This window comes from Schistocerca nitens, chromosome 8, assembly GCF_023898315.1.
Source record: "Schistocerca nitens isolate TAMUIC-IGC-003100 chromosome 8, iqSchNite1.1, whole genome shotgun sequence".
In the NCBI taxonomy this organism is placed as follows: Eukaryota; Metazoa; Arthropoda; class Insecta; order Orthoptera; family Acrididae; genus Schistocerca; species Schistocerca nitens.
This window is the reverse complement of record NC_064621.1, coordinates 133,831,404-133,856,783: the sequence shown is the minus strand read 5'-3', so window position 1 is coordinate 133,856,783 and position 25,380 is coordinate 133,831,404. Positions and strand designations below refer to the sequence as shown.

At 46.1% G+C, this 25,380-nt stretch overlaps 1 protein-coding gene across 4 annotated transcripts in view; it reads left to right on the top strand.

The window, feature by feature from the left end:
• LOC126198890 (semaphorin-2A-like) overlaps positions 1 to 25,380 on the top strand; it is a 1,278,287-nt gene that overhangs the window by 1,059,717 nt on the left and 193,190 nt on the right. For all 4 annotated transcript variants that reach the window (XM_049935505.1, XM_049935503.1, XM_049935504.1 and 1 more), the window contains one exon: positions 22,319 to 22,589. In XM_049935505.1, the coding sequence (XP_049791462.1) occupies positions 22,319 to 22,589 (271 nt within the window). The remainder of the gene's footprint in view (positions 1 to 22,318; positions 22,590 to 25,380) is intronic.

Here is a 25,380-nt window from a genome sequence, read left to right as displayed (position 1 = left end):
TATCTGGGATGCCTTGCAACGTGCTGTTCAGAAGGGATCTCCACTCCCTCGTACTCTTACGGATTTATGGACAACGCTGCAGGATCCATGTGTCAATTAGTTCCAGCACTACCTCAGACATTAGTCGAGTCCATGCCATGTCGTGTTGCGGCACTTCTGCGTGCTCGCGAGGGCCCTACACGATATTAGACACGTGTACCAGTTTCTTTGGTTCTTCAGAGTAAAAATAGCTGCTTGTCCATGTATATAAGATCTTCATCATTATCGCCCCCTGATGGAGGATTACATCATATCGCAAAGTGCAAATTAAAAGCACTAGGCAAACTGATGAGAGTATCAACAAACTGTAGAAGGAGGGAAGAAGCAAACTGACAAGGCGGTAAATGTTGGACTCACTCAAATGAAACATCAAGAAAAGTTGCAAGGAACATCTGAAAAACTACCGGTATCTGTTGACACAAGAATGATCACGAACTGCCTAACTTTCCTGTTGGGAAAGGATGCCACTGCACAGCTGCTGGAAGAAACTGTAGGTCGGACAATAATAAAAGAAAACAGTCTAGATCCTCATGTTGATTCATTTTTTTACATTTAATTTTTAGTGTAATGGTACATATCCTCGCTTGATATCCTTACACACACACATATTGTAGTTTATAGTACTAGGACTAAAGCCATGTTCAGCAAGTCGAAATCGATGATCAAAAAATGAACATGGTTTTTACTTCGTTATACCAACGGTGGTCACGGCTTTTGCAAGACACATTGTTTTCACTTATTTAAAAGGTAGTAAAATGATTGCGGTGGTGAGGGGTAAACTAATTCGTAGATTAGTCTATACGTATTTGTACATGCGCAAGTGGACTCTACGCTGTCCATTATCGACAGCCAGTTTCAAAGACAAAATTTGTTGTTAGAGTCTTTGGCTGTTCTCTAGATCATTCTTCGTATCAAGCGAAATACAATACTGTTGTGATTAAGACGCGCAACTGTTATGCGGAACCAGCTTGTCTTCATCCTGCCGTCGACAATCCTAATTTAGTTTTGCATGGTTTTCCTGGATCACTCGGGACTCGTCGAGGCCTCTGGCTCTCTTCAAGGATATGACGTCAGAGTCGTCCATTATTCTGTGAAGCAGCTAGTGCTCCGTCTCTAATTGCTCTGATGTGGGCGGCTCGTAAATTCAAACTCGCCTCCTCGCTGTGTAGACGGCAGAGCAGAACGCATTATCAGCTGGTAAGCGACTCCGTGAGTGCAGGATTATTGGATACAGCAAAGTGGATTATCTGCGCCTTGAAGTGGCTGGCGCACAGTGGAGCTGCTGGCACACTTGGGGCGGGTGCGCTGCTGAGTGCCGGAGACACAGCAGCGGCTGCCGGGTGGTCCTTTCTGAGGCAGACGTTCGCGCGCTCGCTGCCGCCTGTGGCTTCTACTGAGACTGTATCATACGGTGTTGCCATCTAATTCTTAGATTTTGATGTCTTATCGCCACTAAATATTCATCCTAGGTTGCTGAAGGTTTGTGAGGAGTTTGCTACTTCATCTTCGGCAGTTAAGAAGGCGGCTACTGAGCAACTACACTTGAAGATCATGGGATTTGCGGATGTGTCTAAACCGCAACGACATAAAGAAACGTTGGGCATTCTGGCCGGCCGGAGTGGCTGAGCGGTTCTAGGCGCTACAGTCTGGAATCGCGCGACCGCTATGGTCGCAGGTTCGAATCCTGCCTCGGGCAGGGATGTGTGTGATGTCCTTAGGTTAGTTAGGTTTAAGTAGTTCTAAGTTCTAGGGGACTGATGACAACAGCAGTTAAGCCCCATAGTGCTCAGAGCCATTTGGGCATTCTGCGTTTGGCAATTGGGGTTAAACTCGTATGAAATAGAATGAGATTTTCACTCTGCAGCGGAGTGTGCGCTGATATGAAACTTCCTGGCAGATTAAAACTGTGTGTCGGACCGAGATTCGAACTCGAGACCGTTGCCTTTCGCAGGCAAGTGCTCCACCAACTTTTTTTTAAATCCCATTTTGTCCATTTTCGTTCGTTGCTTCTGCTCGGGGCCGATGTCACAAGACATCCGTTTCAGTTCGTCGACGATCCATTAACTCTTTTTTTTTTATTACAGAGGGGAGCTACCCCTCCGACCGAATACGCTCAGCTACCGTGCCGGCGAATCTCATTTTGTTCGTTGGATCTGCTCTGGGCGGACGTCGTAAGACATCCGTTCAAGTTCGTTGTTCATCGATCAACTCAGTTTCTTTACTACAGAGGGCAGCTAACCCTCTGACCGAACACACTGAGCTACCGTGCCGGCTCACAGCTTCATGTCAGCGCACACTCCGCTGCAGAGTGAAAATTTCATTCTGGAAGTATCCTCTAGGCTGTGGCTAAGCCATGTCTCCGCAATATCCTTTCTTTCAGGAGTGCTAGTTCTACAAGGTTCGCAGGAGAGCTTCTGTTAAGTTTGGAAGGTAGGAGACGAGGTACTGGCAGAAGTAAATCTGTGAGGACGGGGCGTGAGTTGTGCATGGGTAGCTCACACAGTCAGCCTTCGGCGGCGCAGCGGTTCGGACGGTGTTTACGTCCCTGCCGCACGTCTGCGCGAGAGGTGTTTACGTTACGTGTGTAGCGGTGTGTCGCGGTAATACATAGAACGAATCATGGCCTTGTCGTTCCGCAAATCGACACTGAAATTTAGTTTTGCTAACGAATATGCTCGACCGAAGGCTTACGAGATCGAACGTTATTTACGGGACGAGGTGAAAATCGAACCTGACGCTCTAGTTGGAATACACTTATCTATAGTCAGCAGCGTGGTTTATGTCAAGTTTATAAATGAAGCGGCATGTGACGAACTACTACTTCGACACCGACAAGGACTTCGTTTCTGTCATTCGGACGGGAATGTTGGAGCGGTAACAGTTGAACACGCCGGCATGGGACTCCGAACGATCCACGTCTTTGAGCTTCCATTCGAAGTGCCAGAAGAATTGGTGACAGACGCCCTGCGTCCTTACGGAACGGTCCTATCCCACGTGGCTGAAAAATGGGCGAGTTTCAAGACGTATCCTGTCCTCAATGGCGTCAGACAAATACGGATTGAACTCCGAAAACACGTCCCGTCATACTTGTACATCGTCGGTTGTAGGGCGATTGTCATTTACGACGGACAACCAAGGACGTGCTCTGGATGTGGGAAGGAGGGACACATACGTTCTGAGTGTGCTCAACGAAGGTTATTACAGCTGCCACGGGATGATCCACCCCTCACGCCGCATCCGACTGTGCTCCCCATGACTTACGTCGCCGCATTACGCGATGACGTGGGCCGCGAGACAGACGCGTACCAGAACACACAGACAGCGGCGGATCGTGGCGAGCCACAGAAAGACGACGTTGCGCTGGACCGCCTGCAGCAGTCACAGGACGCCCTCTCTTCGGTTCCGCTTGCGGCCCATTCCGATAAGGCACTTGGAGACGTCGATAATACGACGGCGCACGATTCTGACGTCCCCCACGAACAACTGGAGACCATGCTGACCTCTGATTCCGAGGCCCGGCAACGTAAACAGCGCTCACCAAAACGCCGGAAGAAGCGCCGCCTCACGGTGGAGAACGACCACTCTGATCTAGCAGATAATTCTGAGAAGTTTACGGGTACAGAACAGACGACCATGGATACAGAAGAACTGCCTGTCGTGGATGCAACGGTGGCCAGCGGGACGGCGACACGACCTACCGCTGATGATGCTCCAGACACGGCGAAGGAGCTCAATAGACGGCAACAGGCTACTGAGGAGGCTACGGCGCCTGCACCGCACGACAACGATGGGACACTAGGGGACTGGTCAGAAGAGCCACCCCCGTGGGGGACAGATGATGCCGGAGGAACTGCTGCCACGCACTCTCCCGGTGTAAGATCGGCAGAGTGCACGGAATAATGGCAGACCATATGAGGGGACGTTAGTCCGACACCAGCCTATGTACGGCAAAATTAGCGACCGTACGGTACCCTATCTACGTAGACCGCCATGCAACAAGCTTATCGGATAGAGTCTGTTAACATCAATAGCATTGGGACGCCGGTAAAAATCAAGATGCTCAGTGACATGATAAAGTCTGCGGATTTAGACATCGCACTATTACAAGAAGTTCGGGTACTTCCCCCCTCGGACTTTTGCGGTTACGACGTTTACTGTTCCCCGTGTGACGAGAGAGGCGTTGGCACAGCTATATTATTAAAGGAAGGGATACGTGCAGACGAAGTAGAGTATTTGCCTTCTGCCCGTGGTACGGCCGTGACCATAGGAGGAATACGTTTGATCAACATATACGCACCGTCAGGCTCGGATAAGAGAAGGGACAGAGCAGATTTTTACGCCCATGAGGTTGCACCGTTGTTCCAGGGACGATACGATGGTTGCATACTCGGCGGAGATTTTAATTGTGTGCTTGACAGAAAGGACCAACAACCTAACTATACTACTAGCCCAGAACTTAGGGAGCTGGTCAACGGGATGGAATTAGTCGATACATGGGACCTGAAGTATCGCAACCAACCAGGATATACATTTTTTACTAGCCACTCCGCGGGCCGTTTGGACCGAATCTACGTTTCAAGGGCGTTAGCAGTGTCGACAGTGGACGCAGAAATATGGCCGACAGCGTTTACGGACCACGAGGCATATATTTGTACGGTTAACCTTGATAGACAGCAGGTATGGAGACGGAGGGGTAATTGGAAGATGAACGTCTCCCACCTGCGAGATGCAGAATGCCGACGCATGGTGGAGGACGTGTGGCATGGCTGTCTCCGTCGCCGAAATTCTTTCGGTTCTATCCTGCAATGGTGGATCGAGTGCGCGAAGCCAGCTTTACGGAGGACGTTAATAGGTTACGGGAAGGAGGTTTCTCAATGGCAGCGCACGACCACTGAGTTTTACTTTACGGCTCTCCGGGACCTGTTAGCTCAACCACCTACACCAGAACGCCAGACGGCCGTCCACCGAGTTAAGGCGAAGCTGGTACAACTTGCGAAGCAGAGGATGGCAGGTACGATGATACGCGCGAGGTCGCAGGATTTCCTGCCCAACGAGGTTCCCTCGATGCATTATGTGATAAAGGAAAGACGAAGAAGACGCAGGAATTTAATACATGAGATCGATCTCGGCGATGGCCGTCGTTTTACAACACAAAGGGGCATAGCACAGGCGTTCACGGATCATTTTAGCAGATTCTATGCGAGCAACGGGGAGGGTCCGAGGGAGCTGGGGAACGTCCTGGAAGAGATCCCAGACGCGACGAGTGTGAACGAGGAAGCAGACGGGTTATCTGAAATTACGTGTGAAGAGCTGGAGGAAGCGATTACACGAGGTGCTTGCAACAAGTCCCCAGGTCCAGATGAATTCCCGTTGGAATTTTACCGTGCCTTCGTGACCTTTATGACACCGATGTGGCTATGTATGTTTAATGAGGTTCTGCGGCAAGAAGTACCGGTTCACATTCAATTCACGGAAGGGCTCACGATACCGATACCGAAGCCCCGTGGTGGCAAACGGCCTTGTGATTATCGCCCCTTGACCCTCCTTAATAGTGACTACAAGATCTTCATGCGCATCCTGGGAAGTCGTATCAAAAAGTCGCTGGAGCATCGAGTACATGCCGATCAGACTTGTCTTGGCAGCATCAGTAATATCCACACAGCCTTGGGAGACTATCGTGACGTCGTCGCCCTCGCGGCTGCATGCCGCCTCCGGGGGGCGATGGTTGCTGTAGATTTCGATCATGCTTTTGATCGCGTGGATCATGTGTACCTCGCGGCGGTGATGAACAGGATGGGTGTCTCGCCATTACTGACCAATGCTGTGATGCGGCTGTTGCACGGCGCCAGATCAGCGATGGTGGTCAACGGAGGGAGAACTGAGTATTTTAAGATCTTAAGATCAGTGAGACAGGGTTGCCCCTCGTCGATCCTCCTTTATGCGATCGCCTTAGAACCGTGCCTCGCAGGCCTTCGCCACCGTCTTACCGGGATCTCCCTACGGCATTTATCATTCAAATGCAGAGCTTACGCGGATGATATTGTGTTCCTCGTGCGGAATGAGAGGGAGACTCAAACAGCACTGGATTGTTTACAGACGTATGGGATGGCAGCTGGAAGTGTGGTCAACTACCGAAAATCACAATTCATGCATGTGGGGCGTGGACTAGAACAGGGAACGGAAGGGCCCTTACCTGCGGTGGAAACCCTCCGCTGTTTGGGTATCACCTTTCATAAAGAGACAGCGGGAACGGCTGCGGACAACTACCGAAGACTGTTACTCAGAGTCCGCACGGCAGTACGACTAAACGCCCTACGGTCGATGGATATGCTGCAGCGAGTGTTACTCGTCAACCTTTATCTTGCGCCCATGATGTGCCACCTGACACACCTTCTCCCCTTGACGCGTACGATGGCTATGAGGATTCAGGCGGCTTTTGGGTACTATGTGTGCCTGGGACAACTCTTTAAGGTACAGTACAACACGCTTACCCTCCCAGCGCGAGAGGGGGGCGTTGGTTTAGTGAACGTGCACGAGAAGGCGCGTGCCACGTTTATTAATACTATGCTCAAATGGTGGCGCAACAGGAACCACTCGCTTACGGGGACGATCATCGAAGAACTCGTACCAACATCGCATCTTCCTCCAGTCAGTGTCGGCCATATATCGCCCCCTTTAACGTATGTGCGCACGTTCATCGTGGAACACAGTTACGTTGGAGAGCGTTTACCGACGACCCGACAGTCGACATCGAAGGACGTGTACCATCTGCTTCTTCGACAGATCGCCCGGAATAGGGTGGAACGCAAACATCCAGCTGTTAATTGGCACGTGGCGTGGCGCACGTCCACCACCCCCACCTACCTACATCAGTCAGATCAACATGGTACATTGACGTCAACCGAAAATACCCTACAAACGATAGAAAGTACGCAATACATTTGGCGGATTCGCCCTTGTGTCAGCAATGCGGCGTGCTGGATACGGACGACCATCGGCTGGTCTGCGGCGAGGCATTGGCTGTCTGGACTCTCGCAAGAAAGATAATAGCGTTCATGCGGCGCACTATCTGTACAGCAGTCTCTTCTGACATAGTCTTTTTTCCAGAGGAAACGTATTTTCCGCGTCATAAGACGAACGCGGTGGCGTGGATCACAGGTATGACGGTCCATTACATCTATAGAGACTCACGTACGAACTTACTCCACGTCCTGGATTACTGGCAATACTTGCAAGATGGACACACAACACTATTACGGCTACAAAAGTACAAGGATTGGTATGCCAATTTCCTAGTAACGGTTTTTGCGGACCCGCCATATACCTGGGGTGTGCCGGGTGCGCAAAGATGAGCGGCGGTGCTGTCGTTGTGACACCGACCAAGTTAAAGTGATCGACTAAGAACACTATGCGAGTATGCGACCTACGAAAAACTCACGCTTGAACAGTTATCAAATGGATGTATTTCAAATTTTGTTTTCATATCCAACATACTTTTCTTTAGGGTGCCGGAGGGGGCCCCACTTCGATTTTGTTGTATTTCATGCTGCATGGTAGGACTGCAGCGAGGATCCTTCCAGAACAGTTATCATGTGGCAGGACGTACTATGTTTATTTTGTGAATAATAAAGGTTTCTGTTTCTCCTAAAAAAAAAAAAAAGTTGGTAGAGTACTTGCCCGCGAAAGGCAAAGGTCCCGAGTTCGAGTCTCGGTCCGGCACACAGTTTTAATCTGCCAGGAAGTTTTGTATGAAATAGATTTGGGTTTTAAAATTCAGCGCTATTCAAAACACAATATTTCTTCTTTTTTTTATCTCTATATCCAAACATGTTTGGATAACTCTGTTTTATCTTCAGTGGGATTCATTTTATTTTTGAAAGTACATTAATTTTAAAGATGGAATTGTACATGTAAGCTTGCTTCTATGCGTTTGTCACGGTTACCGCGTATGTGTATCACTTACTTGTTTTATTGGGTATCGTAATTATATACACTGTTTTAGGTCTCACATTATTCTCGATGAGTGCGGCGACGTAAGTATTCAACTGGTTTCGTGTGCCGAAGATTTACAGTGAAAGAAATGGTGGTCTACCACGACATTCAAGCAAAGAATTAGCAATGAAACGAGTGGATATGTGCTGGAGGCATTGCACCAAAAATGTAGGCCACATTTATTTTATTCACCCTGTACAACATGCCCCATGAGTATATTTCATGTCCTGAGGAGGTTATTACACATTGCTTCTCTGATGCAAGAGCGACTTTTCTTATTGATTTCCGTGTACGGGGTGAAACAACATCTGAGAAATGCTACGTAATTTTTTGGAGTCCGGATGAAAATCTATCTCAGAAGAGGGCTGGATTTTCAAACATAAAACATTATTTCATCAGTAAAACGCCTCTTAGTACAAAAAGTATTTCGCAATGGGAAAACTGGTGGTTTAGAAGTAGGAATTGATAGGACATTTACTCTGTTCCCTAAATTAGAGTCCTCTGTTCTCTATCTGCTCTCACATTTTAACAAATTTGTCATTGGTAAGCGATTTCAGTCCAGCAAGAGGCTGTGGAAACTATAGCAGATACTTCGCACCTTAAGGGTGGGATCTACTCACAGAAGAAACTCTGGACGAGGTAAATTTAGTTAAAAAGAGATTACGACTAAAGTAAGTGTTTTTTACCTTTTTAACCTTTCGCTTTCAAACTGAGAGTTTTTTTTCTTTTTCCGTCTTAATTGACCACAAACTGGCTTTTTGTAATCCGATTGTTGATATATTGCCGCTCTGTCCTTTCTATGGAATCAGGGGTCGACACGGAGGCCTGTCAGAATGGCAGAAAGAAACTATCGTGTTTCGACGTTCACTTGACCACACCGTGAATCTAGTTGCCCCATATCTTGGTGGGACTGTCCAACGTTTCTATAGGGACTGGTGTACCACTGTCATCCACGTAACACTGCGTGTGAACAGCGGTCGTAAAAGGCGCTATCTGACAGAGACTTTGAGGCGTCGCAGATAGGGCGCGATCGCCAATTTGTCTATTAAAGCTTTCTTGTATGAATGTATGTGGACTCCAGTGTAAGCAGTCAGAATCTTATACGATCTGCAACGCGCGAGCTGTGTCCTGCAGACGTGCGTCGTGACCATATGGCGTGACTGCAGCGTGTGAAAGTAGCGGAGAGGCTCTTACAGAGTAGTTACATTCTCTGGAACTATAAAAACTAATAACTGATATAGAAATTGCCTGAGGAATTTCATGTTAGGTACATAACCTTCTGTTGTCTAAAGGAACAATCTGTCAAAAGCTAAAGTCAATAACTGTCATAATTTCGAAGTTACAAAAAAAAGTCAGTAAAAAACGTAATTATCCGACACTTAAAAAACTAAATCAATATATATATGTTAATAGTTCACCAACTGAGACTATTTCTAAAGATATGATAACACCTTCAGCGTTTAGATTCAAGTTCTCATTTTAGAAAACCTTTCGTAATTTTGCTTTAGTAATAACATTAAGAATTTCAAGTAGAGTGAGTGTGAAAGCGAGTAGTTGTGTGAGTGTATGTGGGACATTCGCCAATATTAAATTTTCAATTTGTAATTCTCTATAGGAACTTGCAAGTGTTCCAACTTAGTATTATGGGAACGAATCCACCAGTGATTCCCGTACTAGTGGATGACGGATGTCCAAGCATGTTTGAATACGTAAGAGACAGCAGAACGTTCGCGATTATATACACTCCTGGAAATGGAAAAAAGAACACATTGACACCGGTGTGTCAGACCCATCATACTTGCTCCGGACACTGCGAGAGGGCTGTACAATCAATGATCACACGCACGGCACAGCGGACACACCAGGAACCGCGGTGTTGGCCGTCGAATGGCGCTAGCTGCGCAGCATTTGTGCACCGCCGCCGTCAGTGTCAGCCAGTTTGCCGTGGCATACGGAGCTCCATCGCAGTCTTTAACACTGGTAGCATGCCACGACAGCGTGGACGTGAACCGTATGTGCAGTTGACGGACTTTGAGCGAGGGCGTATAGTGGGCATGCGGGAGGCCGGGTGGACGTACCGCCGAATTGCTCAACACGTGGGGCGTGAGGTCTCCACAGTACATCGATGTTGTCGCCAGTGGTCGGCGGAAGGTGCACGTGCCCGTCGACCTGGGACCGGACCGCAGCGACGCACGGATGCACGCCAAGACCGTAGGATCCTACGCAGTGCCGTAGGGGACCGCACCGCCACTTCCCAGCAAATTAGGGACACTGTTGCTCCTGGGGTATCGGCGAGGACCATTCGCAACCGTCTCCATGAAGCTGGGCTACGGTCCCGCACACCGTTAGGCCGTCTTCCGCTCACGCCCCAACATCGTGCAGCCCGCCTCCAGTGGTGTCGCGACAGGCGTAAATGGAGGGACGAATGGAGACGTGTCGTCTTCAGCGATGAGAGTCGCTTCTGCCTTGGTGCCAATGATGGTCGTATGCGTGTTTGGCGCCGTACAGGTGAGCGCCACAATCAGGACTGCATACGACCGAGGCACACAGGGCCAACACCCGGCATCATGGTGTGGGGAGCGATCTCCTACACTGGCCGTACACCACTGGTGATCGTCGAGGGGACACTGAATAGTGCACGGTACATCCAAACCGTCATCGAACCCATCGTTCTACCATTCCTAGACTGGCAAGGGAACTTGCTGTTCCAACAGGACAATGCACGTCCGCATGTATCCCGTGCCACCCAACGTGCTCTAGAAGGTGTAAGTCAACTACCCTGGTCAGCAAGATCTCCGGATCTGTCCCCCATTGAGCATGTTTGGGACTGGATGAAGCGTCGTCTCACGCGGTCTGCACGTCCAGCACGAACGCTGGTCCAACTGAGGCGCCAGGTGGAAATGGCATGGCAAGCCGTTCCACAGGACTACATCCAGCATCTCTACGATCGTCTCCATGGGAGAATAGCAGCCTGCATTGCTGCGAAAGGTGGATATACACTGTACTAGTGCCGACATTGTGCATGCTCTGTTGCCTGTGTCTATGTGCCTGTGGTTCTGTCAGTGTGATCATGTGATGTATCTGACCCCAGGAATGTGTCAATAAAGTTTCCCCTTCCTGGGACAATGAATTCACGGTGTTCTTATTTCAATTTCTAGGAGTGTAGTTAAATTCCAGACGTAAAGTACAGCTTAAAGTTTATTTCATTTTATTTGTTGAACAAGAGAGAGTTTTGAGGTCCTTATTTTTATGGCGTCAATAAGATGAGAGCAGTAGTTGGTTCTTGCTAGATTTTGGCGCGAGTCGCGCCCCTGAAAGTCAGTTCTGATTGGCCGTAATTCTGTACAGCCAATAAGAAGTGAGACGATTTGCCACCTAACGTATGACATAGAGCTGCTTGTAGAGACAGAGAAGAGAAGGAAGTGGTGGACTAGCTTTCGAAGGAGCCGGTCATGCTGAAAGTGTCCGAACGCATTATGTGTAAAATGAAGTGATATTGTGACTTCCGCGTTTCGGTACATTGTTAAAGGTAGCTGGTGTTTACCATTAACTATTTGTGAAATTTTAAGAGTCGAGAGATAGTTTGTTCTTGAGAAAATCGCGTGTGTAAACTTTGAACTAAAAGCGTGGCGGTACTAAGTAAATTTTTTTTACTGAGTATTATGGCGAGCAAAAACTTTATTTAAAGACAACCACTGAATGCTGAGTGCAAAAGTAAATAGCAGTAAATTGACTGTGTTACTCTCGTAAATGATTTCGGAATTGGATAAGAAAAGATCTGGCTGTTTGAGTTTGACGAGGACTGTGAACAGGATCTTTAATGATTTTGAACACATGTTGGCTGATGATCTTGCTTAATAGCAATTAAAAAAATCCTAATGCAAGTTTAAAAGGACCTTTGATGTTAGACAGTTGAACAGCAACCCATTTCCTATTTTTTCTTTGGAGTTCACAAGGCTATTTTCAGCTTTTTGTACTTATAGCGGCCTCCGACGTGTAGTTATGAAATCTCAGTTTCTTCAACACTGCTTCTCTGAGATCTCTTAAGTAGCTGCAGTCAGGAGTTACGTGTGCCGATCTGCAGCAGTATCGAGGTAGGTGGACAATTTATGTTGCAGAACCGCCGTCGATGTGCGAAAGAGCGCGTTACGTCGCAACTGGTTGTAAAAGAGACGTCCTGTCAATGAGTATCTGTTTTAAACCCCTACAGAAAATGCTTGTTGGTAAACGCAGATCCATCTCAATGAATTTCAGAGCGTACATTGCGAAGGGAACTGCGTGTAAGGGACATCTGGTGTCGTGTATCTCACAGGAGGCCCTTGCGCACAATAGTACGTACACTGAGGTGGCAGAGGTCATGAGACAGCGGTATGCATATATACATCACATACACAATATATAAAACGGCAGTGCACCCGACGGAAAAATCATTTGTACTCAGGTGATTCCTGTAAAAACGTTTTCGACGTGATTATGGTCGTACGGCAGGAATTAACAGACTTTGAAAGCAGATTGGTGGCTGGAGATAGATACATGGGACATTCCGTGTCGGGAATCGTTAGGGAATTCAATATTCCGAGATCCACAGTGTCAAGAGTGTTACCTCTCACTACGGACAGCGCAGTGGCCTTCAGTAAACGACGGAGGGCAGTGGCATGTGCGTAGAGTTGTCAGTGCTAACAAACAAGCAATACTATTGAGAGGCCTGCAAGATCAGTGGTCTGCCAAGCGAGTGGATTCATTCTTATTTATTGAGTAACATGAACTCTCGTACTCACAATTAAGTTACAGATTATCCTCCTGTATGAATAATACGCGCACATCTGACTATCAGTGATTTACAGAACTCTTGACTGTTCACTACGCACTGGCAATACCACATTTTCTTTTTTTGTCTTTTATTTAACGGCTTTTAACAACACGTGGCCACCGCACTGAATATGAATGGTGCACACATTATAAATTCGGGACATCATGACAACATACAATTCGAAGAAAAAGTCCACCAATCTTTTTCTTTTCACTATCATATTTATTCCGATAAATTCTATAACCTAAACACACAAATTCTATAACCTACAACAATAACACATGAGAAATTCCGCCCAGTGGGCATGGCTTTACATTGGTGAACCTCTATATTATGGTCTCGTAAATTATTTAACGCTACAGTGCACTTTCTGGATAGGATGGTGGATCTTTTATTATACCTCACACTTCGACTCTAACAATCATCATCTCGAAACGTTCCTCCAGATCGAGCGGTACAGAAGGAACAAGCATAACCCACTAATCTTTTGAAACTACCTTGCTACTCTCCCATGCAAACCACACATACCCAAATTACATGACATACACCACACTACAACATGGAATACAATACAATAAATAGTCACAACACTATCACTTTCAGCTTTCCCACTTCAATTAGTATTTATCCCAGTTTCACACGACACTGCCCCACTTTGTAATTCTACTTTCCTACTATGACCTCTGGAGATATATGCACGTCTTCCTGTGCAATGCAAGCCAAGTGGCGTTGCTGGATAGACGGCTGACTCACCTTGCTTCTCTCTCAGAGTATTATAGTTTGAATCAAGCGTCACACGGAAACATATCTCGCAAAGTAATATTACACACACGAGTCCTCAACTGATACCATGGACGAGTACTTCTCTTTATCCTTTGTCTCATACACAGATTGAGACTCACACAGTACTCACCACGTGGAAGTACTCGTCTCTATTTTCAAGTCCTGCACATGCCATTTCTTAAATATTTCAACTTATGGTACACACGCTATTTCTTAAATATTTCAACTTATTGTACACACGCTAGTAATTCAGCTTAACTTAAGCACACGGAAGTATTTCAACTTATTGCTACACGTGGTTTCATTGTGACTGTTGGTCACTTCCGAAGATTACTACGATCCCATTAATATTACCTGCCTGACATTTAATTCTCCCCACAAAAGTTCCTGAAATAGAGAAATTATTATTTCAAACTACTCTTAAATATTCCACATGCATACCATGTCTCCACTCTTTTGTCTTTACGGAGCACAACTAAGACAGGTCTTAACAGCACAAGATCCAGCGGCAGAGTGCTGAAACATGGCCGTTCTTCAGGTCCTCTCGCACCTCTGCTGAAGTGGGGGAGCACCTTGCTACCGTATTGGTCAGCCACATTTCAGGCGCTCAAAGCTCCGGTAAGTTTCATCTCTTTGGTTCCACCAAAGGTGGCTAAAGGATCGTCTCAAAGATGATCATATATTGACATTCACTATCTGCGGTTAGTAGACAACCATACATTCATTCATTTCACAGATCTCACCAAACTGGATGTAGGGATTTATTTTGTGGGAGTGCACATGTGATCAATTAAATAAATAAATTGTCATTCTTTCCCACACTGGTATCCGGCTTCACTGTATTAATTGAAATTGAGTTATTTTACAAAAAAAATGTGTTGTCCTGACAAATATAATGAAGTATGTTGTAAGTATTTTCAATGTCGGGCAGTACTGTACCCTTTCACTGCGTCAAATAACCGCAGAAATCAACTTGAGACGTACGACGACCGCACCCGTTAGAAAGTACTGCGAAATATGGGGTTAATGGGCTACTGCAGCAGACGACCGACGCGCGTGCCTTTGCTAACAACACGACATCGACTGCAGCACCTCTCCTGTGGTTCTTGGCCGTACTGGTTGGACGTAAACGACTGGAGAACCGTGACCTCGTCAGATGAATCCGTCAGATGAATCCCAATTTCAGGTGGTGAGAGCTGATGGTAGTGTCCGAACGTGGCGCAGACCAGAAGAAGTCACGGACCCATGTTGTCAACGAGACATCGTGCAAGCTGGCGGAGACTCCATGTGAGCTGCAATGATGTGGGCTGTGCTGGACTGGGTCATCTGGTCTAACTGTTGAAATGGTTATGTTCGGCTACTTGAAAGCTATTCACCGCCATTCATAGACTTCATATTCCCAAACAACGATGGAATTTTTATGGGTGACAATGCGCCGTGCCACAGGTACACAGTTGTTCGCGTTTGGTTTGAAGAACATTCTGGACAATTCGAGTGAATGATTTGTCCACCCAGACCGCCCGACGTGAATCTCGTGAACATTTATGAGACATAATCGAGAGTTCAGTTCGTGTACAAAATCCTGCGCCGGCAACGCTTCCGCAATTATGGACGGCTGTAGAGGCAGCACGGTTCAGTATTTCTGTAGGGGGCTTGCATCGACTTTTTGTGTCCATGCCAAGTCAAGGTGCTGTACTACGCCAAGCAGACGGAGGGCCGACACAATATTAGGAAGTATCCCATGACTTTTGTCGCCTCAGTGCAAAGCAAAACGTATTGACACAGAAAATGGAGAGTACCTGACTGAATAAGTGTGATCAGACGACCGTCGATTTCCTCTCTTCGAGTACACCGACAGCCCAATGAGGCAATTAACCCGCAGAGCGTGGATGGTGAGGTTCTGGCTGGAGGTGGGATCTTGATACTTTTGGAGTGATTTTAGTTCTGTGACCTGGGACCATTTATTCAGGGTACAGTGATCGCCAATCACCATGTTAGTATATCTATTTTAACATTGTCTGCGACCTAATTTTGTCTCTGTTGATACTCCCTGTTGTGACTAGATGAACCCACTTTTGTCTCCCCTAACTGCGGGCTCTTTTATTGCCCTGGGAGAGAGTGAAACATTGAGACGTAGATATAGTTCGCAAAAAAATCAGAAATTGGTTCAAATGGCTCTGAGCACTATGGGACATAACATCTGAGGTCATCAGTCCCCTAGAACTTAGAACTACTTAAAGCTAACTAACCTAAGGACATCACACACATCCATGCCCGAGGCAGGATTCGAACCTGCTACCGTAGCGGTCGCGCGGTTCCAGACTGAAGCGCCTAGAACCGCTCGGCCACACCGGCCGGCGCATAAAATCACATTAACTCCCAAGAATGGGATGTGGGGAGGAGAGGAGGTGAATTACGTGAACCCACGGGATTCGATGTCGGGTGAACTCCTGTACTTGACCTGTATAGATGAAAACAAGCGAGGTGCTGCAATGATAACACAGTGGACTGGCATTCGGGAGGACGCCGGTTCAAATTCGCTTCTGTCAAGCCTGAATTAGGTTTCCGTAGTTTTCCTAGATCGCGTAAGGCAACTGCCGGGATGGTTTCTTTGAGAAGAACACTTCCAATAGCTTTCTTCAGCTTATCTATTCCGAGCTTGTGCTAACGACATTCTCGTCAACCGGACTTTAAACCCTATACTTGCTTTCATTTCTTTGTATAAAATCAAGGCTGTAATTTCATTTCCTATACGTTTTCATACTTGGCTATGTGACATTCAGCAAGTGTAGGACCCTACGATATTTGAGAGATGCAGGATATAGATAATAGTAATGTAAATATTAATCGCTCAGTCGGAAATAAAGCAGCCACCTAGTATAACTGGGCAAGCGGGAGCTATTTAGCATACTCCGTTAGTCCAAAAGCTTTCGAGACTGGATTAAAAAAATTGAGGAACGTTAAAAGGGTTGTTTTAGTGGCCCTAATGCTTCAGACGTTCAGTCCAACTTGAGTACAATGCCCAGAAAGTTTAAACAACAATTCGAAACTGTCGGGAAAGACCTTTATCTTGATTGTTGTTGTCCGTCTAGAGCAACACATTGCCTTGAATGTCGGTTATGTCGTCAAGCGTTGACTATTGATGTAAATTTTTGCACTTACGTGGAAGGTACTTATTCATAACATCAGTCTCAACACCCGTGATGTTCTCATTCCGCGAAAAATCTCTGCGCGTTTTGCGTTTCAATCAAGCCGCGGCAAGTGTCCAGGCATTGTTTTTTTCCCGGGAGTCAAGGTGTGCGGGACCTACTTTACACACATTTTTCTCTTTTTCAAAACATATTTGACCAATTGATTTATAGATGTTGCTTCATTGCGATTTGTGATACGAGGACGTTGCACACTACGGTGCCGCGTTCTTCACTTCACACTGCCTGCTCGCAAGTGTCTGCTCCAATGCACATCCGTTGTTTACACTTATTTGTTCAAGCTGTCAGCGCACTTACTGCATTGGCGTCTCTTATCGCCAGGAATAAAATCAGTCTCGGAACATTTTGGACGGACAGGGTAATGGAAAAACAGAAGGAAACAAATCTCTTTCTGCCCATTATATACATATTTTTTTAATCATCTAACAAGGAACGCAAGTTAGTCCAAGTTAATTGCAATAGAAGAAATTCCTAACAGCTGCTTCTCTCTATTAGTTTATATCTTGACTCAACCGTGGTCAGAACAGGTGGCGGAAAAGATATTTAATTTTGTTCTGGGATATGTCAGATATTAAACACGTGAAACGATATATGTTTTCTCGTACGCTGAGTAAAGTTAGTGACTTTCTGGACATTGTCAGTGAAACCATGAGACTTTCGCAATCCTATTGAGGTCCAGAGAACACATACTAACCAAGGAAAAAGAGTGCCTACAGTTATAACCATATAAAAATCACTGTACTTGGCATTCTGAAGAATGAGCTTGACGTGAATTCTCTGCCTCGTGATGACTGGGTGTTGTGTGATGTCCTTAGGTTAGTTAGGTTTAAGTAGTTCTAAGTTCTAGGGGACTGATGACCACAGATGTTAAGTCCCATAGTGCTCAGAGCCATTTGAACCATTTTTTTTAACTTGACGTGAATCTACCTTTATAGGAGAAGTCGCTACATTTGGGACAGTGCGGCCATACCAGAATTCGAATACTCCTAACAGCAGACCAAAGTAGAATTGTTTGTGAGGATGAGTGCTGTATACCTGTGTATATGATTGTTGTTAAACAGTGATATGCGCGTTGATGAAAGCACAAAAATTGCTTAGTAAAATCGGCTGATCTTTTACTGAGCTGTAACTGCTACAAATGCATTTGCACGAATGGCCAAAGTTTCCATCGCCCACGGTGAACGTGAAATTGAGGTACGAGTTAATTTGCTACTACTCTGGCGGCACTATTAGTTTGGTCGACTAACCTTTTTGAAAGGTGAATTAAGTTACAAGCGTTCCGGAGCTTTTGATGAGCTTGATGAACTGGAAGCGACACTTTAAAGCACTTACGTTCATTAGAGCTTGACATTGTACCTGTAGATTGGACAGCATTAACATGCTTCCAGTATCCTGATAAATTGCTTTTGATCCTGAGAGCCGGTAGGTATTAACACACTGACATTTGTACTTTACAACGAACGTTCGTTCTAGTTCGCATAATATAACCTTCTCTTCTGGAAGATTTAATTGGCGCCATCCCTGCTACTTGCCGGTCCGTACGTGTCACCTTTTACGTCTCTTGGTATAGCTTCTTGTTTAACTGGTGCGACAAACTATGCATTTATTTTATTTCACCAGCCATAAGAACCAACCAGGCTCATTATTCATCCAACAGTTGGCTCTCTAAATTGGGAGCGACTCCACGAAGACGCACCGGCCCGCTCCCGATAGTGACGTAGGCTTGTGCTCTTCCAGCAGACTACAAACAAATGTGATTCCAAAATCTAAACTTAATATAATGCCGAGATCAAAACGAGATTAACATTTTCTCTGCATTCTCTCACTTCCAGTCGCATTCATATATCCCATACGACGCTACAGCGCTGAGATAAGACTAGCTGAGATTATCTCTTCGACACCGTAAGAAGTTCATCCCCATAATTTGTCTTTAAAAAGAATATCATTCACATTTAATATCCCTATGATAAACCTATCTCCAAAAAAGCGCAAGTGTGGGCGATGGCTAACAAAAACAGATATTTCTTAACTTCATCTGTTGAAATAACATGAAGATTTAATTGCGCAGCGTAACATGTACAGCATCACATTATAATGCAATCAGATGCGCCAGAGAAGAATTAAGTGTAGGTTCACAAACTCTCAGGTACTGTGTCTCGCTCGCAACAACATAGAACCCTAAACTATCAGATCAAACTGCTGACAAAATTGGTAAACAAGTTTCTTATGGTGACAATTTTCGCAGCAGCTGCAGGTAATTATAGTAGTTTACTAGGAAATCACATTTGCGTGCTGCACATTAATATTTATACGTATTACGTATGCATCCAGGGGCATTTCTCCTTTTTAACATCTTCATTTGTGTCTTGGAAAATTACATGACTTTTTTTGTTGCCACATATTGGTTTTAGATTTACAGTCAGCTCATGAAAGTTTTTTGTAGTTAATTTTTCCTGCAAGAGCAATTTTTAAATCAGTAACGAATATAACGAAAAAATCATGTAGTATTCCAGGACACCTAGACGTCTTGTTACAAAGATGAAACACGTCTGGTTGCATAAATAAAATATAGATTAATGTGCAGAATGCAAAAGCTGTTTTTCCTGTAAACTACTGCAATTTAAAATTAGGAAAATATAATAACGATTTTCATTCTCTCGAAGCTCCGACATGTCGTCATCGCAATTTTGTATTCTGAAACCTGATAGAAGAACTCTCTTTCTTAAGTACATTTTAATTTCACATTAACAACAATCTACCTTTCTTGTAATAAAACGTAGCCTAGACAGCAGTGAGAGCAGTTCCACGTAATTCAACAGAGATGCTTATGAAAACGAATCATCGTAATATTATGAACTGCTTTAATAATAACTTAATTTTCAATTACTGTTTTCTTTTAGATGCGTCCTCAAAAGCTCGTTTCTTCTCTTCCCCGAATCAGCCCTTACCAGACAGGTAACACCGGCATCAATATATTGTCAGAGTGACTTGAAAAAACACAGTAATTTTTTCCTTATTGCTTGCAATTAATGAAGGATCTGCACAAGTCAAGCTCTAGCCTACAAGGCAAGGAGTGATTGAGGCAGAATCCGATTATTAGCGTGATGTATGAGCTAGCCTATGTAATATAGTTACACGATTTCCTGAAAACATTTAGGTGAATGCCAGGTTGGACGAATTCTGGAACCGAATAAGCTAATAGTTGCAGAAAAAAAAAAACATCCTTTCACGCTATAGACGGTAAGGAAGCAAATAGCATACGCGGTATTTCTCCCCATACTGTAGGGTGAGGCTATGGTATCTAGTAGACAATTTGGAAAGCAGATTCGCTGTTGGAAGCGTGGGGAAGTATTAAATCCCAACAAATGATAGCAAAGTACCACGGCTGAGGCCATGCTTTGAAAATCAGAGTATGTGCCAATGATAATAGTGAAAACTGGCAGCTTTTCGTCGAGTGCTATATATCATGATCAAAATCGCAATGTAACATCCAAGAAACTCCAGGTTTAAGTTGAAAAACGTCTTGACTGAAAAATGGATTTTTCTGGTAGAAAAGGCCATGTTTCAACGTCAAATAGAAACGCCATCATTATTTTTCAGTTTACGAGAGCAATGATTTTGTCTGGACAAGAGTAAGACATTGTACCATTTTGTTATTTGAATCTATTGAGGCATTTGTGAATTCGATACAGTACCACTGCTAAGCAAAATATGATCATATGGAGTATCTTTACAAACATGTGGTTCGATCAAAGAATATTTTACTAAAAAGGATCAGATGTAACCTACGGCAGTAAATAAATAGTTTTAAAGTTATGTTATTTACTGTAAGTAAACATTAATACAGGTTAAGTCCGCCTGTTTAGCTGAGTGGTAACGTACTTGCATACCAAGCAGCGGGCCTGGGTTCGATTCCCGGCCGGGTTGAGATTTTCTACACCCTTGGACTGGGTGCTGTGTTGTCCACATCATTGTCTCGTCATCACCGACGCGCAAGTTGCCCAGTGTGGCACCACTTGGAATAAGACTTGCACCCAGTGGCTGAACTTCCTAGGAAGGGGTCTCTCGGCCTTCAGTACTGCATGATCATTTCATTTCATTTCAATACAGCTCAAGTCGCCGGATCATAATATCCGGGATTAAATTAGAACGGCACAATAAAATAAACGAAGTAGAAGGAAATGACACGTGATGTTCCAGAAGATCACCATCTATTACTTAATAATAACATGTGCAAGTCCAGAGCCTTCCACAGGACGCGGCCATGCTACCTCAGATATCCAGCGCAGCTGACACAGTCAAAAGTCCTGTGGCAGTACAGCATGACAAGGCGACGAATTCGACGAAGTCCAGTCTAGCGGAGTGATGTCACAAACAGAATCCAACTTGTTTGAAGCAGCTGCCCGAAGAGAAAGGATTTTCGTCCCCACTTTGGGCGGTTCATGGCTGTTGCATGGCTATTTTCTTAGTTCCCCAGTGGTCGAGTACCGTGGCAGACAGTCACACCGCTGCTCGTGGCGCGACTGATAAACATACGAAGCCTGCGGTCTCGACACGTCTTCTGCCGACGATGAAGTAGTTGCAAGAGAGCCCACCATGTTATACAGAGCTGCAAATGTTGTACAGAAACGAAAGTAACGTCGATTGTCCATCAAGGAAGCGTAATAGGAAGTACAATGTTCTTAGAGTCTATGAACGATTCATCAGATAGGTTCAGTAGTACTATAAGATTATGCGCTGATGACGCTATGTTAGCAGGAAGCTATCGTCGTTGGACAATCGTAAGCCATATTTCGTCAGGAGGCCGAGCAAGTTCGATAGTGTCAAGGGGCAGTCCAGAGTGATACAGCGGTATTTGGTAGCATTGCTTTATTCACATAATTTACAGTACTTCGATGGGTGCAGTGTAGTGTCAGCGTGCCTCCCGTAGCGCTGTTCTGTGAGTCCAGCGGCACAGCAACTCCTGGTATATTCACAATATGTAAAATTTCATTATTTGCTGTCGTTCCGAGTACTGCAAGTTAATGGCTAGCAGTGCATGTAAATACAGAATTGTTTTTTTTTAAACAGTTTTCTACCAAAAAAGAGAACCTGCATTTTTGCCGTATTTTAAATCGCTTTTACCGGCCGAGCGGTTCTAGGCGCTACAGTCTGGAACCCCGTGACCGTTACGGTCGCAGGTTCGAATCCTGCCTCGGGCATGGATGTGTGTGATGTCCTTAGGTTAGTTAGGTTTAAGTAGTTCTAAGTTCTAGATGACGGATGACCTCAAAAGTTAAGTCACATAGTGCTCAGAGCCATTCATTCGCTTTTACCGGGTTGTTGGAAGACTCTGCTAGACAAAGAAAGCTGTAAACTGACTAGGCATATGGAAAACATTCAATTCCTCACTAATCTATAGTTCTCTACCGCAGGAAGAGAACGTAACATGAAAATCTACGTCCAACAGCTAGCTTTTCCAGACAGCTGATTTCGCTCTTTGCAGGCGAACCTGACGCACCTGTCGCGGCGTGACTACGTGCCCGGCGTGGGCACGGGCGTGGCCAAGTGCCCGTACGACCCGGCGGACAACTCGACGGCGGTGTGGGTGGAGCGCGGCAACCCGGGCGGCCTGCCGGGCCTCTACAGCGGCACCAACGCCGAGTTCACCAAGGCCGACACCGTCATCTTCCGCACCGACCTGCACAACCTCACCACCGGCCGCCGCGAGTTCTCCTTCAAGAGGACCCTCAAGTACGACTCCAAGTGGCTCGACAGTGAGTACTACCCATTTTCAACATGCACTTTTTCTCAGTCGTTCTCATGTGTGGCTGTGCACAATTTCCTTCTCAACTCCCTACGTTTCCTCTGCTTTTTCACTATCATTGGCGCATATCAATTTGGGATGTGTCCACTCTTCGCCTTCATGATGGTTCGGATTCTTATGAGAACAGTTTCAATCAGTTGTCTCAATGTCCATAGAGGATTCTCAACAGCCGAAACCAGAGAATGTAGTGATGGACTCTGGAGCCTGGAGCGAAGTCGATGTTCTAACTGATCGCACGGGTGTTCCATTGCCATCAAGTTGGCACTATTGGACAGGCCAGTCCATTTCAGGGAAGTCAATGTCCACAAACCATGGTTCAATATATTCCTTGCATTAGCAATACCTGCCACAGAATACATTCGTGACAGATTAAACTCGGCGAGGTTAGTGGTGGAAACATGCACATCCGTCGTATCTCACTGTAGGTACATGAAATTCAACGACCTGCGCCTTTCAGATGATGGTACCCCCTCAGCACAGTAGAAGCGCTCGTCTTAGATTCGCCTGATTCAGGATTTGGATGAATGACTACAAAGCTGTAGAATGATGTGAAGTCTTACAGCAGTTAGTCATCGAATAGCAGCACGCACTTTTTCTGAAGGGAGGCCATATTTAATTCTAGCAGTTTTCTTTGTGCTGCAGAATGAAATTTTCACTCTGCAGCTGATTCGAAACTTCCTGGCAGAAAACTGTGTGCCGGACCGAGAATCGAACTCGGAATCTTTGCCTTCCGTGGGCAAGTGCTCTACCGACTGAGCTACCCAAGCACGACTCACGAGGTACTGGCGAAAGTAAAGTTGTGAGGACGGGTCGTGAGACGTGGTCGGGTAGGCAGTCGGATAGCTCTCGGCCACTCCACGTCGCGTTTTCGAATCTGTTGTTGTTCACCGCGCTAGTGTTAAGTGTCATAGTTGCGTTGCTGACATCTGATGGCTCTTTCGCATCGGAAAGTCACGATCAGCTGCACTTCGACGCAACTTACTCTGCACCCAAGGCCCACGAAATAAAGAGATTTTTACGTGGTACAAGTTGACCCGAAGGAGGTGCCTAGTATCCACTTCTCTATCGTCTCCAGCGTTGTGTTTCTTAATTTCACTGACGATGAGGCCTGTAGCAAGGTTCTCCGACGCTCAACGGAAAGTTACAGACTCTGCCACTCTGACGGAGACGTGGGTGTGGTAACACTTGAACCTACTGGACTGGGAACACAAAATGTGCGAGTGTTCGAGCTGACATTTGAAGTTCCAGCGGATTAGTCACCCTTGCTCTTGACCCACTGGTACAGTCCTCAGCCATACGACCGAAAAATAGAAGACCTTCGAAATTTACTCTGTCCTTAACTGGGTGCGACAAGTCCGTACTGAACTGCACCGCCATATACCTTCGTATCTCACAATCGCGATCAGATCCGACCGTTGATAGCAACCGCTATGCCGATTACGTATGTTACGGCAGTGAGATGGTAGACCCCAGCTGTCTATAACGACCCTTCTGTGTTGATACAAGCCTTGGAGACCCCTGCAACAGTTCCTGAGAAGCCCCTACTGTCTTCTAGCGCCGATGCCTCTGTTGCCCTCTCGTCGAACCCAGGCGGAACGCATGCACCGCTGCAACGAAAAGGTGATATTGCGGTGGAAGTTGAAGAACAGGATGCCGCATCTACCCTCTGCCCTGCGCCGGGCACAGAGGTGAGACAGTGTAAACAGAAATCGCCGCCGGCCGAAGTGGCCGTGCGGTTAAAGGCGCTGCAGTCTGGAACCGCAAGACCGCTACGGTCGCAGGTTCGAATCCTGCCTCGGGCATGGATGTTTGTGATGTCCTTAGGTTAGTTAGGTTTAACTAGTTCTAAGTTCTAGGGGACTAATGACCTCAGCAGTTGAGTCCCATAGTGCTCAGAGCCATTTGAACCAGAAATCGCCGAAGCGCCATAAGAAACGGCGCATAATGATAAAGGTACGTCTCCTGGGTGTGCGGGTGCGGGCGAGGACAACTGGTGATGTTAGTGGAGAGCGATCTTCCCTCCACCATATCGTCCAAGACAGGAAAAAGCGCAAGAGGCAGCTCATTACGGAGGTCGAGAAGGAGGATGGACGACGAGCTGAAACGCAAACAGATATCGTCCGAACGTTCACATAATCATATACACTTCACTACGAGCGAGAGTACAACATGAATGTAGGCGTCAGGGAAGTCCTATCCGACCTACATGTCTCACGGAACCCATAAGATGATTCTACTCTCTTGTCCGAGGTGACTTTGGAAGAACTACGAGAGGCTATGTTGTGCGGTGCTCGCAACAAAACGCCAGGCGCTTACGGACTACCTCTGGAATTTTACAAACGGCTTTTTGATCTTATGGGCCTAATATGGCTGGGTCAGAGTCTACGGAGAACTCCTGGACCCCGATTTTCAAGTGCCATCTGAATTCACTGAGGGCCTCTTGATTCCGGTGTCGAAACCTGGAGGAGGCTGTCGCCCGCTTGATTTTCACCCATTGACAAACACAGACTACAAACTATTGGTTGACACGCATCCTCCGTGAGAGGCTCAAATCTGCTATAATGGCGGCCATTCGCACTTATCAAACCTGCACCGGAGGCAACACTTACGTGTTTACGACTTTGAGGACCTACAGAGACGTGGTGGCGCTGATTCAGACACGTCATCTCCACGACAGTCTTGTCTCGCTGGATTGTGACCGTACATTCGATTGCGACGAACCCTGTTTCACGGGTGCAGTT